The sequence below is a fragment of the Octodon degus genome, unplaced genomic scaffold, assembly GCF_000260255.1.
Source record: "Octodon degus isolate 3935 unplaced genomic scaffold, OctDeg1.0 scaffold00146, whole genome shotgun sequence".
Classification (NCBI taxonomy): Eukaryota; Metazoa; Chordata; class Mammalia; order Rodentia; family Octodontidae; genus Octodon; species Octodon degus.
The window spans coordinates 1,691,510-1,708,241 of NW_004524722.1; the positions used below are offsets into that span (position 1 = coordinate 1,691,510).

At 55.5% G+C, this 16,732-nt stretch overlaps 1 protein-coding gene across 1 annotated transcript in view; it reads right to left on the reverse strand.

Annotated features, from left to right (window-relative positions):
• The window catches only part of Arhgef17 (Rho guanine nucleotide exchange factor 17), a 62,184-nt gene extending 51,080 nt beyond the window's left edge, over positions 1 to 11,104 (reverse strand). Inside the window, exon 1 of the mRNA XM_004641928.2 lies at positions 7,503 to 11,104. Within this exon, the coding sequence (XP_004641985.1) occupies positions 7,503 to 10,682 (3,180 nt within the window). The 5' untranslated portion in view covers positions 10,683 to 11,104. The remainder of the gene's footprint in view (positions 1 to 7,502) is intronic.
• Positions 11,105 to 16,732: the final 5,628 nt, after the last annotated feature.

A 16,732-nucleotide genomic window follows, 5' to 3' on the forward strand; every position in this document is an offset into this window, starting at 1 on the left:
CCAGCCAGGACAATTTAGCAACCCAAAATAAAAACAATAGAAAGGAGATGTAGCTCAGGGCCAGGTTCAATCTCCAGTACAGGGTAGGGGTGGGGGAACACATGACATCTGCCCCCTCCCTAGGCCCCCACCTTCCCTTTTTGCCCTGGCTCTGAACTGTTCTGCTAGCTGTCCCCCTTGGGAATGTCTAGTTGGCACTGGGCCATCCCCCTCTAGGAGCCAGCCTCTCCCCAGCAGACCCACTGGCACTTGTTCTTGCTCCACTGTGTCCCTCTGGGCCTCACCACCTCACAGGGCTAGGACCTTTGCTGAAAGCTCTTGGCAAGCAGGGATGGGATCCAAGCTTTCCCTGTATATCCCTACTGGTCATCAAAGAACTCCATGCTAAATGAGTGAACAAGAACCATGGAAAGAAACAAAGGCAGGATTAATGCAGCAGGCCCAGGCCCAGCACGTACAGGATTCTGGATCTCAGAAGGTAAAACTTGGTCCCAGGGAAACAGAATAATAATTCCCTAAAATGTTGGTGTTCCAACCCTCAGAACTTTTGAATATGTTATCTTATTGCCAAAAAGACTTTGTAGACGGCATTGAAGATTCTCGAATTCCCAGGTGGGCCCAGTGTAATCACAAGGGTACTTTAGCAGGCAGGAGGGTCACAGTACGACATTATCCAGTGGGGCCAGTGCCACAGTGGACTGTCTGTTGTCTGTATCACTGATTTTTTTTTCAGGCCCTTGCGCCTGCCAGGCAAATACTTACTCTACTGAGCCATCTCCCTGGCCCCTTTTTGCATCATTGAAAACTCTAAAAGATTTGCTATCACTGTCGTGCAGCTGGCTTTGAAAATGGGAGAAGGGGCCATAAACCAGGGAGTGCCACCACGAGTTGGAAAAGGCAAAGGGGCTCCTTTTCCCCTCCAGAAAGGGACCTTGTTTTTAGCCCAGCAAAATCCATTTCAGACTTCTGACCTCAAGAACCTTAAACAGGCAATTTGTGTTGTTTCAAGCCACTGAAGTAATAGCAATTTGTTATGGCAGCAACAGGAAGCTAATATGCTACCCATCGGCAGCCCCTGCCTCTGATGTCAGCCCTCCCACCCTCTCCCTGCTCAGGGAAGTTTCTAGAGCCTGGAGAATCCCCTGGAAATAAACCAGGTTCCACTCAAGTGTCCCATGCACCGCAGCGTCACCACTTCTGGGGACAGGACCTGAGTGAGCTCCGTAGCTGGCCATGAGTGTAAGCAAAGACCCTGTGTGGGAGTATGAGGGAGAGCCCCGGAGCAACGCCACTCTGAGAGGGCTTCAGCAGCCTATGGCCCAGCCAGCCAGTGCTTTGGTCTACAGACGCGGGTCCTGCTCAAGACAACTGTGCCCTCCCAGCGGCCCTAGGAGGAGGTTTGATTCTGGGGCCAGTCTGGAGGACTCTGTGGCTCTGGGAAGAGAAAAGACTCGCTCTGAGCCTCACAGAAGAGAACTGGTGAACTGGGCTGGAACCCAGTCTCCTGATTTGCTATGTGGCTCTCCATGTCTCTACCAGGCCACCCCTTGCAAACTCCACAGCTCCTAGAGGGGGTCCTGGAAGCACCTCTGAGGCCACAGAGAGCCTGGTTCTGACCCGAGGTCCCTGCATATTGCGGACTTGGGCTCACTCCTCAAGAGCCCAGCAACCTGGCACTTTCTTTCTGTCTGCTCTGTACCTGGAATGCCCAGGGGGCTGAGAAATGCAGGGGTGTGTGTGGGAAGGTCGACTGCCATCCTGCTATTTCCCAGGGGACCTGGGGCCCCCATTTCAGAATCTGCCAACAAGGCACCAGGCTGCCTGGGCACATTTCCCAGTAAGTGCACCAGGGTTTCAAGCCTTTCTGGGAAGCATGGACTCCCTTGTCCCCCTCCCTGCCACCACCACCTCTGCCAACTCTGCTTGTGGGAATTCTATGGGGCCATGGCCTGGGTATGAGGATACCTGGTACCACAGCTCAGATATGTGTCCAGTCCAACGGACAAACCTCTGTGGGGTTAGCCAGCGGAGCCTATAGCCCCAGTCAACTCTAGGGCCTTTGTCATTCTCCCTATCCTAAGTAACCTGTCAGACACTGCCCAGCCCTGCAAGTAGCAGCAGGTCTGTGTTTACCTTGAGTACTGGGGATCTGGGCCCTTCACAGCTCTCTGGGCTACAGCAGAAACCCACTACCCTTGGCTGAGAATGGTTCCGCAGGCCCATAATTTGAGCACTTTGGAAGGCGGAGGCAGGAGGATTGCAAAGCTGAGCTCAGCCTGGACAATTTAGTGACTCAATAAGACCCTGTCTCAAAATAAAAGTAATAAGAAGGGCTGGGTATAGCTCTGTCCAAAGACTCTAGGTTCATTCCCTAGTACAGCCAAAAAGGAAAAAAGAAAACAAACCAAGAAAACAAAACCACCATCCCACTGTCTCTGCCCCAGCCTACACCAACATGCCCAGATTACTCCTGTGACCTCCTGATTGGCCTCGAGGACTCCACTCTGGGCCTTAGAGGCTGCCCTCACACAGCAGCCCAGCTCAGGTCACTGTTGTACTCAGAACCTTCCCAGAGCTCCTGCCTCCCTCCCCTCAAGTACACGCAAAGCCCTCACAGCAGCCCGGGCCCACCTCCCCATGCCCTGGCCCACCTCTACCTTCCCTTTTCTCTCTGACCTCTGACCACTGCTCAGCTCCATGTACACTCCCTGTAAGTTTGCTCCCCAGACACCTCAGGGCCTTCGCACTTGCTCTTCTTCTGTTCACCACACTTCTCTTCAATTTACCCAACTTGCTTCCTCACTTCCCTGGGCTTTTGCTCAGGTGACACCTCCTCAGACAGGCCTTTCCAGATCCCTGGATCCAAATGCCCGTACTCCATCCTGCCATTTTCAACTCTTCTCTCCGGCTTTATTTTCTCCCCAGCTCCTTCCAGCTCCCAGATGCAAAGCCTCTCAAGTTCCAAGCTGGTGTCCTCACTAGCCTAGAGGCTCGAGGAGGACAGCCTCTGTTTTGTACACTGCTGCATTTCCAGGCATGAAAGAGTGCCTGAGCCGTACAGTATGTATTTGTTCAATGGATGAATGCACTTCGCATTGCCCTATCTAAGGCCACCCAGGTCTCTGAAACAAACATACCACACACAACCTGCCCTGTTCGTTTCCACTCCTCCTAGACGGTGCCCCCCTCCTAAAGCCCCTCCCTGTCTTGAAGGTTTCAAAGCCAAACCCAGGAAAGGCCTGCACCACGAAGCCTCCTCTGCCAATCCCCAGTCCAACATCCTAAACTCAACCCGACTGCTTCTAGATTCTAAACTCTGAGAGCCGCAGCTCCCAGGTGGCCTGGGGGTGTCTCCAGCCCAACACTGTGCAGCCAGAGATCACAGATGGGAGGGAGGAAAGCGGGAGAAGCAAGTCCCTACCCTGAACAGCGGGGGCCAGGGACAGGATTAGCAGCAGCCTCCTAAACCCAGCTGGTTCCTGAAGTGAGGGGCTGGAAAATGTCACACTCGGCTCTGGTCCATCCCCCAACCATCCCTCGCTAGATGGACTCATTCCTGGAGAGCACGCCTTCTGACACCCCAGAGCCCTTGGGAAGAGGGGGCAGGGAACAAATAAAGGAAAGGGACAGCCTTTCTGCCCACCCTCCCCCATTCCATCCTCCTGCTGGGTGACAAGACATTTAATTACATATATTTGGTACTACTTGGGATTCCAAATGTCCTAATTGCCTCGTCCTCTCCCAGCAGAACCAGTTTCCATGGAAAAATCACAGCAAAGAGCCAAGGAGGAGGAGGGAGCCCCCAACCCACAGGCCCCTGCCAAAGGGGTGAAAAGAGACAAAGGTGATGGGAAGATCTGTACCGGGCATCCTTGCAAGGCAGGGAGCTGGCTGGGCAAGCCAGGCTTGCCAGGTATGGGTGGGCGGCCTGTCTGCTGGCAGAGGAGAGGAAAGAACAAAGCCGAGGTTTGGGAGCTTGCAACTGGCTCTGCCTAGCCATGCTGCATGACCTTAGAACCAGCCTTCTTTTCTGGGTCTCCAAGTTCTTCCCTACTCAACCCCGGGCTCTGCTGAATTAAGTAACCATGAGAACAGTGTTGAGGATGCTGGGACTATGCAAGATGCCCTCAAATTCCCTGAGTCGTGCCCCTTCTCCGCTGGCAGACCAATCCCCGTGAGGAACAGGGGCGTCCTGGATCCCTTCACTATGAGTCACTGATGTGCTAGAATTCTCAAGCCTAATTCCACATCATAAAATACCCAAGCTTTCACATTCGAAGATGAAACAGTGTCTGGCATTTAGTAGGCACTTAACAAATGCCAGCCCTGCTCACCACTATTCCACATGCTGAAGTCCCATGAGTTCATCCATCTACGGTTCTGAGAGGTACGTCACTTCCTGTCTCTGGGCTACAGACGTTATACATCAGCTGGGTATCAGGTACTGGAGGGCAGAAGAGAAACACAGGGCCAGGGTGGTCAAGTCTGCCATGCAGTATCACAACCAGGCTACTGTGGACCTAAGTGGAGGAAGAACCAGGGGTGTGGGAGGGGCAGGCAGGAGGGCCAGCCTGCACATCTGCAGGGTGAGTTCACTGACCAGGAGCCCCAGGAGCTGCCCTTGCTGTGTCCTCAGCCTTTATAGGCATTGCAGAGCTGCCTTCTCTCTCCTCCACATCTCTGACTCCTCCCCTTTCCTGGGACCACCCTGCAGGCTGCGCCCTTTCTCCAGAGCCAGCAACTAGGAAGTCTACCTTCCCACTGTGCAGAGGGAAAAGCTGAGGCCCACAGATGAGTGAGTCAGAGGCTGAGCTGAGCCTGGTATCCAAGTCTCCAGAAATAGGCCCACACCATCCAAGGGTGCTCTGGGCTCTGGGCTGGGTGAGATTCCCCACAACTTGAGTGTGAGCCCGGGGTTTCATCTGCCCCAAGGTTCTCCTGGGTGAACACTGGTTTCTGCCCCATAAAAAAAGTGTGGCAGCTCTTCTTTTTCCTTCTACAGCCCATACTACACCATTTCTACCCACAGGATGAGGAGTGTGACTGGAGTCCCAGGCCCCAGACAAGAGAACATTGTCTCCCCAAGGGGGGCCAGCAGGAGGGGGTGGCCAGCTGCTCTCCATCTTCTGGAGCCAGAAAGAAGGAAAAGGACAGCAGGAGGAAGTCAGGCTAGCAGATGGGAGAACTTTTAGGCTTTGTGAGGGGGTAGGGAATTGGGGGATGGTGAATGTCTTCTGGGACTGAGCCTACGTCAGTCCACCAGGTTACACAGAGGCCTGTGCCTGCACGTGGGCCAAATGTGGTCACCGAGAAGCAGCTAGGGCAGTGGTCCCTGACTGTAACTCTCATCTGCTCACAGGGGCAGAATGATCCTACACCCCACTCATCTATTAGAGCCTGCCACACCCAACATGGTGGTTCACGCCTATAATCCCAGAACTCACAAGGCTGAAGCAGGAAGATTTCTGTGAGTTCGAGGCCAGCTTGAGCTACATAAACAAGTTCAAAAATCAGCTTGCACTATACAATGGAGACCCTGTCTCAAAACACAACACAACACAACACTAAGCCTGCCAGGTAGGGGTCTTGCTCCCATTTTCCAGTTGTTGAAAGTGAAACAAAGAGCAGGGTATGACAAGTCCTAAGGCCTTACAGGACTCTGCAGCTGAGACTCCAACTCTGCTCTTCTAATTATAGACTCACCCAGTTCTCTCCCCTAAGAGATAGGAAGGGGCATCAAACCAAGACTGGACAAGTGAGAGGACTGGAGTGAGCAGGCAAAGGTGTGGCGGTCAGAGAAAGCCTCCATCTACAGCAGGGAGACCAGAATATGGCAGATCTGTCCCAACACATCCCCCTCTAGGTAGGGGGGAGTAGAAGGAGGAAGTGAACAGAAGTAGGCCAGGAGCCAGTCCCGTGAACACTCCCACCTCCTATGCAGGCTCAATGCCTCCTCCTAGAGGATCCTCATCCACTGGGACTGCCTAAGACTCCAGGTTCACCCCTGCCCTCTCCCTCAGCTGAGCTCAGGGCTCCCAGAGGAGATCAAAACATGGGAAAGGAAGCTGGGGAGGGGACTCCTGGCAGGAGCTGCCCATGCTCCCCCGCCATCTTCCAAAGACAGAACTGGCACTGGTGTGGGGCCACGTAAGCTCCTCTCAGAGGGATGAACATGCCCTAAATTCCCTTACTCCCCATTCTCAACCTGCAGACTCTGGCTTTAGCTTCCAAGATGAGAAGCAGAGCAGGACTAGAGCAAGACGGAGCTGAAGAGAGTGAAACAAAGAGAAAGGAAGTTCAGAGGGACCCTGAGAGCCAGCTTGAGAGCACAGCGCTGGGAATGGGAGTGACCAAATTAGTTCAAGGTTTAGGGTTTCCAGGCTTCTCAGTCAGGGACACGGTGGGAGGAGAGATGCAGTTAGAATAACCCCAGGTAATCCCGAGCTCAGCCCAGAACCCAAGGGTCTCAAACCTGATTTCCAAGCCAGGGAAAAGGCCATCTAGAATTAACTGGAACCTATCACCCAAAACCCAGGCACAGGTGAGGCCAGAAGATAGAAGTGAGGACCTCTGGGAAAGTTAGGCGCCAGGGCCAGGGTCCCTGTCCAGAACCATGGAGGCCACAGGACCCTGACTGGTGGCTGGAACCTCTCCCAACTTCTCTGAAGAGGCCTTGTTGATCTGCCTCTGCAGAAGCCCTGCTGCCTCCCCTTTCCCTAGCAGTCGCTATCTAGACGCTTCTCTAATTGAAGAAGCAGGCTCTGTCAGAATTCAGGCCCCAGAGTGCCCTAACTCAGACCCACAGACTTGCCCAACATCTATGCAGGAGCAGCTGGTTGGAAAGGCACCATCTTGTCCACATCCCTCCCAATCCTATCTCACAAAGGTCTAGATCACAAGAAAAGCCAGTGTCACAGTGGGAGGGGGATAGGGTTAGAACACCGAGAGCTCCCATACACATTGCTCCATAAAGGCCTTGGCTCTCTCAGCCCAGAAACACACTGACATTCTGACCTGCCACAGGAAACCGCTTCAAAAAGGGCAAACACATGCCTAAACTCCTACGGGGGGTCTGGCCAACAGTTGGGCAGCCAGGCTCAGAGAAAGACCTAAGTCTGTGCTGCGCACCATCACACTCAAACTTCAATGTGTTCACAACAAAGAACCACACGGGGATCTCACAAAGACAGCCCCTGAAAACACCCAAAAGATCCACTAAGAACCCTAAAGAACTCTTGTAATTATTACCAGAACACGTTGGAGCAGACAAGAACCTTTCACGTCAGCATCGACAGAAGCCTGAAGCCTCTTCAGGGTCTGAAGGTTACTGAAGCCCTGTATCATTAACACTCTTAGAACTGCCTGGATGCCTCAGGACCAGATAAACACCCCTGGACCTGCACACCTGGGCAGTGAGTACTTGCGTAACAGTTACTGCCAAAGTCGGTGATGAGGGCGTCCCTTCAGCCCCAACCAAAGGTCTCCCCCCAAAAAGGACTCACCACCTGTGGCTTGCGGCAACACTTGCTGGCAGGGGCAGGCTCATCTGGAGCCCGGAGGGCCTCAGGGGGCCTGGCCTCAGCAGTAGGTGGTGCAACAGGAGCCAAGCAGGGAAGGTCCACAGATGCAGGGGCAGGGACCTCACCCGAGTGGAGAGTCAGCATGTATTGCTTGGTGACATCTTCAAGTGATGGTGCCTGCAGTGTGGGATGGCCTTGGACAGGGAGGCCCGCAGGCTCTGGCACAGCCACTGGAGGGCCCACTGAGGTCCGGGGCTCAGGTACTACAATTGGCGTGAAGGTGGCAGGCACACTGGCATGGCGAACATGCTTGGAGGAGGGTCGGGCCTGAGATAGGTTACCAGTCTGGTCCTGATCTTTCTCTTCTTTCCGGAGCTCCTGGTGACTGCTCCGGGCTGGGCGCTTTTTGGAACCTCGCCGAATGAGCCGAGGAGACAAAACGTCTGCCAGCTTGGGATTAAGGTGGAAATCATGGTGAGCAGTGGAAGACTCAGGCAGGGCCTCGGGTAGCGCCCTCTCAGACTGTGCCCGGCTCTTGGTGGGACCAGGGTCCTCTGGCTCTGCCCGCTGCTCCACAAGGATAGGCTCACTGCTAGATGGAGGCAGTATGGGTTCAACTTCCCTAATGGGCTCCCCTCCGGGGCCTTCAAATCCAGGCCCAGCCAGCTCCCCACGGCGACTGGGATCACTCAGAGATTTCTTCTTGGGGGCTTTACCAGCAACTCTGTCTTCCCCCACACGCCCCAAAGCACCAGGCCCCTGCACAATGCTCTGAATGACCTCTTGATAGCCCTTGCTCTCTTCACTGCCTACAGACCAGTCACTGTGGCCACTGGTCAAGCCTTCATCCACAGCTGGAGTCAATGGAAGCCCTGCTTTGGTGCTCAGTGAACCCAGGAGGTTGCTGTCCACAGAGAACCCAGAGGGCTCCTCAGAGGTGGCAGCACGGTGACGTTGTGGAATTGGGTCACTCAGGGACCTGTAAGCCTCACTTGCCTCACCATTGCTGAGTTCAGTCCCACCAGGGCTTGAAGGTGGGGCTTTGCGTCTCCTCCGGAGAGCCCCTGGTGTGGCAGGGGTCTCAGCGGACACAAGAGTCCACCCACCCAGACTGTCCTCAGCCCCAGGGACATGGTGGTTCATCTGGGCTGAGGATGAAGAAACAGGTCTCCACACTCCTGTTGTGCCCAGGCTGGAAAAGGCTGCTCCAGGAGGCTCAGGGTCTGCCCCAATGCCCTCATCTGTCAGACTGGATTCAGGGCCTGACAGCTCCTCCTGGGACCGCTGCCCTCTGGTCATGTTCTCTGTCCAGTCTGGGCTTCTAGGGGGAACATCACTTCCATCATCCTGCTGGGCACCCATGCGTTGGATCTTCTCAAATACCTGACGAGCCTCCTGTACATACTGATCCTGGACCACAAGAGGCAGTGGATCTTCCTCAGCACCAAGGCCTGCTAGCAGGAGCTCAGAGGAGCTGGGCTTCAGGGCACTGCTGTGTGTTAGACGCCGCGCCACTGGCTTCTCAGAGCAGGTAAACGACTTTGCCCTCCTCAAGGTGGCCGTCAAGTCCTTGAGCGTAGGACGTGTGCCAGGTGATGCTGGGGCTTGGGAGGGCAAGGGCTCAAGTCGTTCTACTAGGCCACCTGTTGACCTTGAGTCCCTGCCATCTAGGAGGCTGCTTCCATGTCCCAAACTGGGCTTTCGGACTCTCAGTTCTGAAAGATCTGAACGCAGAAAACTGAGAAGTGTCAGAGTCTCTGAGGCGATATCTGGATTTGACAGGGACTTTCGCTGCCTACTCTTGTCCAGCTCTAAACCTCCATCCCTTAAGGCCCTGCTGATGCCCACAGGTCCCTTGGTTCGGGCTCGAGCCTGGGGCCGCAGAAGACCTTCCCCGGCTCCAAAGCTAGGGGAGCGGTACACTCCCCAGCTCCCAGAACCCCTGCTAGACCACAAGTCGTCATCCTTGAGGGTCTCGGTGCTGGAATAGCGGCTGCTACCGCGAGAGCCCCCAGGACTGGCCAGGTATGCGGGAAAGCTCACCTTGGCTACTCGGAAAGCTCCTCCCACAGTGTCGGACATAGGCCTCATGCCCTCCTGGGGAGCCATTACAGAGGGCTGCAAGCCAGTAGCCCACTCCCGCGGGCCCCCTTCGCTAAGGGCTTTTGGAGAGGTTGGAGGTTCAGGGCTCCTGATTCCCCCCGCTGAGTCCATGTTGCCCAAATTTAACCCATCACTGTCTATCCGGATGTCCTGATCCAAGAGCACGCTTCCAGGCCTGAGCCCCGGCCTCGCACTCCAGTGGCGACCACCCTCACCGTCTTGGTCCTCGTCACTGCCCGAGGAGCAGCCGCCGTGGTGGGTCGGACTCTGTGCCCCCGGCTGTGGCGGCGGGCCCTCCTCTTCCTCCTCGCTGGAGCTGGCAGCCCTGCTTCGGCTGACAGGATAGGAGGAGGCCACGGAGGAGGAGGAGCAGGAGGCCCGGGCCCCGGCCTGCGGTTGGGAGAAGCTATGCCAAGAATGTAAACCATCCGCTGGACGCTGCGCTCGCTCCAGTAGCTGCTGCCGCCGCCTTTCCTCGATCCCCGGACCGGGCACCGGCCGCTGCGCAGCACGCAGGCCTGCCAGCGGGAAGCACGTCCGAGGAGGAGGCGTCGGCGGCTGCCGGGGCTCCCGAGCCGGGGGCTCCCACGCGGCGCCGTCGGGGCTGGGCGTCCCCAAAGCCTCAGAGTCTGCGCTGGGCCTCCTGGACCCGGGGCCTCCGAAGAGCTTGCGCATCTCGGTGACGCTGGGCCAGGCCCCGCGCGCGGCGCCTTCGGCTGCTTCTTCCGCGGCCCCTGGAGAGACACCCCCGTCCCGGGCCCCAGCGGAATCGCTGTCCGTACGCGGCGCGTCGAAGCGCCGGGAGAGCTGGCGCACAGAGGGCGAGAGGCTGCGGAGCGGGCGCGGCTGCGCGGGGGCGGCCGGGGGCCCCGACGCCAGCTTGGACACGCGCCGGGAGGGCTGGCCCGGGACGGTCGCGGCTGGCCGGCACGAGGCGCGGCGTCGCAACCCCGGGGCGTCCGCGTCCTCCTCCTTCGGTCCGGGGCCGCCGCTCCAGCGCTCCAGCAGTTTGAACGAGACGCTGCGATAAAGCGGGGGCCGGGGCGACCCGTCCGCCATGGTGGCGGCGCTCACTCCGGGGGGGCCGGCCTCGGGCAGCCGCGGCCAACCCCCCCTTCCGTCCCCGCTCCGAAGGCGCTCAGTGGCCGTGGTCCCGAGGCCTAGGTCCTGCACCCGCTGGCCGCGGGGCTTTGGGAGGAGGACGAAGAGACAGAGATTTCTCTGTCGCGGATCAAGTTTCTGTGGCTGCAGGCGGCAGCAGCTCCATCCCGGGCCGCCCCTTCCGCCTCTGCGCGACCCTTGCCTCTGCGCAGGCAGCCGAGAGCATCGCAGCCCGGCCGGGGAGGGATCCCCGCGCTCCGGTCTTCTGCTCCGCGCCCGCCCTGCGGCGGCCGGCCGGCCTACACCCCACACTCCCGCTCCGACTCTCGTTCCCTCCCCCTAGGCTGTGCGCTCTGAGCTCCCTTTTGTTGGAAATAAACTTTGTGGCACAGGAAAGGGGGCGGGGGGCGGAGCCTTGCGCCCAAAAGAGGGGGTGGGCTCCGAGCGCGCGCGAGTCTGGGAACCCAGCGGGGGAAGGGAATCGGGGAGGAGCCGAAGGAGAAACGAGATGCTTGAACATTTGGAGCCAGAAGAGACCCTCCAGAGAAGTCCCGCGGGGTTATGAGTGGCCGCCCAGGACTCGCTGAGACACACGCGAGTTCGGAGCGTGTTCAGCGCTGCAGACACAGCCACCCTGCGGCTCAGCCACTTTCGCGCGGGAACACCTCCTGCGTCGGGGGCTCCAACATGGCAACCTCGGGCCACAGACTCGTACACATGACGGTCAGGTACACACAGAAACGCTCCTGGCAGGGAAAGGGGAGGGGGATCCCAAGCCTGGCGCAGCGGTGGGCGGGGCAAGTCGCCCCCGTCTCATCCCTTTACCTCTCTGAGGACACGCCCTTAGGCCCGCCCCCACGGCGAATCCTGCTGCACCACGCCCACGCCCCGCCCCGCGGGGGGGGTCCCAAACGAGCCACCCGTCCCACCTCCCCGAGGCCTGTATTGCCCTCTCACAGTCTCTCAACCCTCCCTCCTCTCTATAGAAGCCCCACCCCTCGGGGGGCCATGCCCTTCCCCTACTTTACTAGCTACCACGCCCCCACCAGCCCCACCTCCCAGATGATGCTCCGCCCTGTACCCCGCCTCCTTTCCCTGGCCCTGTAGGGTACGCGGCTCTTGCGCCCTCTGCCGGCTAATCTTCACAACCCAGGGATCCTAGAGACAGGTGAAGCAGGATCCACCCTCAGCGATCACAGTTAAGAGTTAGGAAGACTTTCAGTACAGGCGTTCGACGTTCTGTCGGTTCTCTGACCCCCCCACGCGACAAGGGAACGCTCTTGACTTCCCACTGCCAGACCTACACGCGAACCTATGGCTGCTCAGTCCTCCTTGAGGGGAGGAGTAGGACGCTTCTCCTACTTCACACTGATCTACCCTAGAGTTCCCCTCCAACTTTTATCCCAGTCTGGTGAGTCTGAGGTTATGCAGATACTGAGGCGCCGCCTTTCCCTTTCCCACACCTGCCTGTCAAGTCCTTTTCCTCATCCCGTGCCCAGTTTAAATGCTGGATCCTATATCTAAAGAATGAACATGTTATGGGGTACCTCTGATGTATAAGTAATTGTACTCCATTTATTTTATTTAATTTTACCGAGAAAGTAACTCTGACCAAAGCCAGGAAAACTGGGCAAGTTTCAGAGACTTCAAACACCATGCTCCTCCAGCCTTCCGTGGCCCCAGATCCTGATGAAGAAGGGGTCCTTTCTCCTCTGGGCCCCAGCAACCTCTTCCTCATCTGCACGGACATCCTGGCCTCGCCCTCCTCGGGCCTGAGCTCACCCTCTCTGGGAGCAGCCTGGACTACCTGTGCTCTCTCAGCTCTATTCAGGCTGGTCAGACCTGCCCTGGCCCTCCAGCCCTCACTCAGTGGCACAGCCTCAGGGAGATCCTGTAGGCTCTAGTCTGTGTTTTACCCAGCCCACCCCACTGCTGTGGTTGCACAGTATGCTTCCTTCTGTCTGCAGGAATTAATCCAGTGTGGGAACATGGTGCGTTAATCCATTGTCTTGATGTGCATTTGGCTGTTTGCAGGTGTTTCCAGAGTGTGGTGTGTGACTCTGGGCAGATGGGCTTAAGTGCTCTGGCACAGGGAAGGTCATTGTCCAACTTTAGAAGGCATCACCAAGCGCGGCTCAAATGTCTTTTGTTTTAGGATTGTGTGTGTTTACTTTTGTATGAAGTACTTGTTCCTGCCCATGCCTCCAGGGGGTGGTAGTAGTTTTGCTACCTTATAGTATTTTTGTTCTCGCCTTTCTATCCTCAGTACCCTGAGCAGGGGGAGGAATCCTAGTGGTTTGTTTTGTTTTTTCTGTATCACAGGTAAGGAAACAGGCTTAAACTTCCAGAATCTGATGCAGTGCACCGCCCTGAGGAAGCCCACCCTTGTAAGGTAAGAAACCTTTTATCTGAGGTGGGAAGCCTTCTCTGCCCCTTAAACTAAGTCAAGTGATATCCTTGCCACTGGCCCCAGTGTCTTTTGGCCACCAACCATTCCATAACTTGTTGTCCCCTAGTGAGTCCTTCCTTGCTGGCTGGCCCTCTTCATGTTCTTAATACTCCTTCCCAGCTGTACTTATCTAGGAATTTGTGTTTATTTCATTACTGTGGGTTTCCTCCATCCAGTTGGGCTTGCAGAGGGCAGGGACCCACTGCCCAGCCTGACCCCTTCTTCAGCAGGATCTGGGGCCACGGAAGGCTGGAGGGGCATGGTGTTTGAAGTCTCTGAAACTTGCCCAGTTTTCCTGGCTTTGACACTGGTCAGAGTTACTTTCTCGGTAGGATTAAATAAAATAAATGGAGTACAATTACTTATACTTGTACCCCACAACATGTTCAGTCACTCAGATATAGGGTCCAGCATTTAAACTGGGCACAAGATGAGGAAAAGGACTTGACAGGCAGGGGAGGGAAAGGGAAAGGTGATGCCTCATAGTAGGTCCTCAAACAATCGTTCATTAATGAATTCTTTCCTTGTCTGCACCCCGAAGCCCCTGGATTCTGAGTCTGGGAAGAGTGTGGATCTGACCTCAAGGCAAAGCACTCGGTGTGTTCACTAACAAGCTTGAGGGAAAAGGGCACCGACTGCATTGATGGCTGGGCTTTTCCTGCTCAGAGTGGAAATCTCCCCAAGATGAGATCTGGTTTCCGATCCTTTTTTTGCAAAACCAGGGATTGAACTCAGGCCCTTGTGCTTGAAGGAAGTGCTTATTCCACTGAGCCATCTCCCTGGCCCCCTGGCTTCCCAATCTTGACCCGACTCATCTGCCTCCCCATCCTCAAGCGCCAGGGTTCTTTAGCAGTTCCTTCCCTGAGCTAGTCTTCCATGCAAGCCTCCTTCTTCTTCACCCACTTCCTTCACATGCTCTCCTCCGGCCCTCCCTCACTCACCCAGTGTCACTGCCTCAGTATGCCACCACCCAGGCCACCACCTCTCTGGCTCCTGCTCCCTCCAGATCCCTACTGTCAAAGTTTCCAGGACTCTACCAAGACCCCCCTTTTCTCACTCTCTTCTCTGGGCTGCTGTCTGCCCCTCAGCCTCAGGCCACATCGGGGCCAACTTATCCCCAGGCTTTGCATCTTTTCTAAGCTGTCTTCCTGAATATCTCCTCTGTTGACTCTGATCTTCTGAAATGGTAAGCCTTCACCTCCAGCTTAGACCCTACCTCCCACCCCAGTCAGGGTCACTGCCAACTTCCACCTATATCCACTTGCTCAGGACAGGAGATAGGACCTCACTAAAGGGGTTAGTTTTGGTTATGAGTAGCAAAGGCCTGAAAAGCTGGTAGCTTCTTAAATTTTATTTATTTATTTTAATGTATTTGGTACACGATCTCACTATAAACCTCAGACTTGTAGTGATCCTCCTAATTTCATCCTCCCCAGCGCTGGGATTACAGGCATGCACCACCATACCTGGACTCAGTGGCTGGCTCAGCATGCCCAGGGGTGGGGACAGCGCAACATGTGGTGCCAGGGATCACACCCTGGTCCCTGCGCTTGCCTAAGCAGGCACTTAGTCCACTGAGCTATCGCACCAGCCCTGGTAGCTTTTTTAAAAAAAGATTTATTTATCTCTAGGGCAGAAGCCCAAACTAGAATGGTTAGAGATCCACACTAGTCCCAGATTATTGCTTTACCAGCCAAGAATAAGACCCTTGCCCAAATGGTCCAAGATAGTGCCCCAGCTGTTGCCTGCACTTTGTAAGAAACAGGGAGGCTTTGGGGTATGGGAAAAAAATACTGCCTATCTCAAAGACACTCCTCCCTCCCTATATTAAACTGCTTTAGGGCACTTTGCTGATAACCCATTGCCAGGAGGAAGTGGCCTGGAGTGCTTAGCTGCAAGAGGGCCTGGGAAATGAAGTTTTCATTCTAGGAGGCTTTGTGTCTGTGTCTGATACTGTGGCTGGCAGCCAGTGGCCTATGCCACACCTTCTTAAGAGGTCCCAGTTACCAGAACTTGGCAAGGAAGGTAGGGCCTGCGATGAAGAATCACAGGAGGGAAGGTGAGGTGGGGGCATTGAGTACCCAATTAGAGGAAGGCTGTATGACCTTAGCAAGTCATTTCCTACCCTATCAGTCATAGGAGATGTTGTAAGGGATAAAGTGAAAATGTATAAAAGCACTCTCTTTGGTCCCTGAAACGCACAGTGGCCTCTCTACTCATTTTCATGGTTGAAATGAATACTTCTGTTGACTGACCCCTGAACTGTTCATCCTCAAACTCAGGCTGTAACCCCTCTCCCCCTCCTCCAATACCCTCCAGCCTTTGCCTGTACCATCTCCTACACTGGAAACTCTCAGCCCCAACACATCCATCCTTCAAGGGCCACCTGCTCCAACCCCAGGAAGTCTTTCGCAGCCCCAAACGCTGGAGAGTCACCTTGGCCCCCTCTGAACCCACCCACTCCCTCTAATGCCTCACTAGACTATCTTTTCACTCTGGTGTCCCCTGTATGTCCCATCCCAGGGAGCAGAGCACTCCAGGGTAAGCTTTCAACCCCACCTATCACGGCTGTGTTCTGGGAAGAGGAAGTGGATCAAGGGAGGGAGAAAGAGGGACTTGAAGTCTCCACCAGTGTGTGAAGGCTTTGATACTGGCCTGTACTAATGATTTTTCTTCTTATTGGAACAGAAGGGGCTTACAAGTTATGGTCCTTATCCTCAAAAAAGTGTGATGAATTGTTTTCTTTACAGACCTCTGCCTGTCAGGTAAGAGGGCAAGAGAAAGGGTTGAAACACCTTGCTTAGAGCCCCCTGTTTAGACACCTCCGATGCCCATTCCATAGTTCCTGGAGCAATTTGCATTCCAAAAATAAAAACTAATTCTGGTGGTAACATTCACAGCATGCTTGCTATGTTCCAGACACTGTTCCAGGTACTGTTTTTCACATCTTAATTTAATCTTTGCACCAACTTTGTAAGATAGGCATCATCATTATTCCCATTGCTCAGCTGGGGAGACTGAGGAACAAAGAGGTTACCAAATAATGTTTCCATAGTAACACAGTTAGGGTAAAGCCAGGGTAAACACATAGGTAGACTGGCTGTAGAGTCTGTACCCTCTACACAACTCTCTCAGAGAGACGCTGGGAAAGCAATTTACCTGTGACCCACAGTTTCCACTGCAGGAAAGTAACCAAAGAGTCCCAGCTCTTAGTCAGGTGAGCCAGCTATCTGAGGCTCCCTACGGTCTTGGCTGGCTGCGGCCAGACGCCCCTGTCTGCTGCTTGTGATTCCCCTGCTGCCCCTGCCCCAGCCATGCAAGGTGGTAGCATCTGCCCTGAGTGGCTCGGCCTTGCCTCCAGCAGGGAATCTGCAGCGGCCTGGCTTCTGTTGCCTCCACACGCCTGCCTCACTGTGGCCCAAAGAATTCAAGTTTCTCCTGTCTGCACCACTGGACTGGCCAGCAGGGACACCGAGTGGATCCCAGTGGGAACTGGGCTTGATTTTCCCCTTCCTTCTCCAGCTGCAAACACACCCCCAACATGGACTCTCCAGAGCCC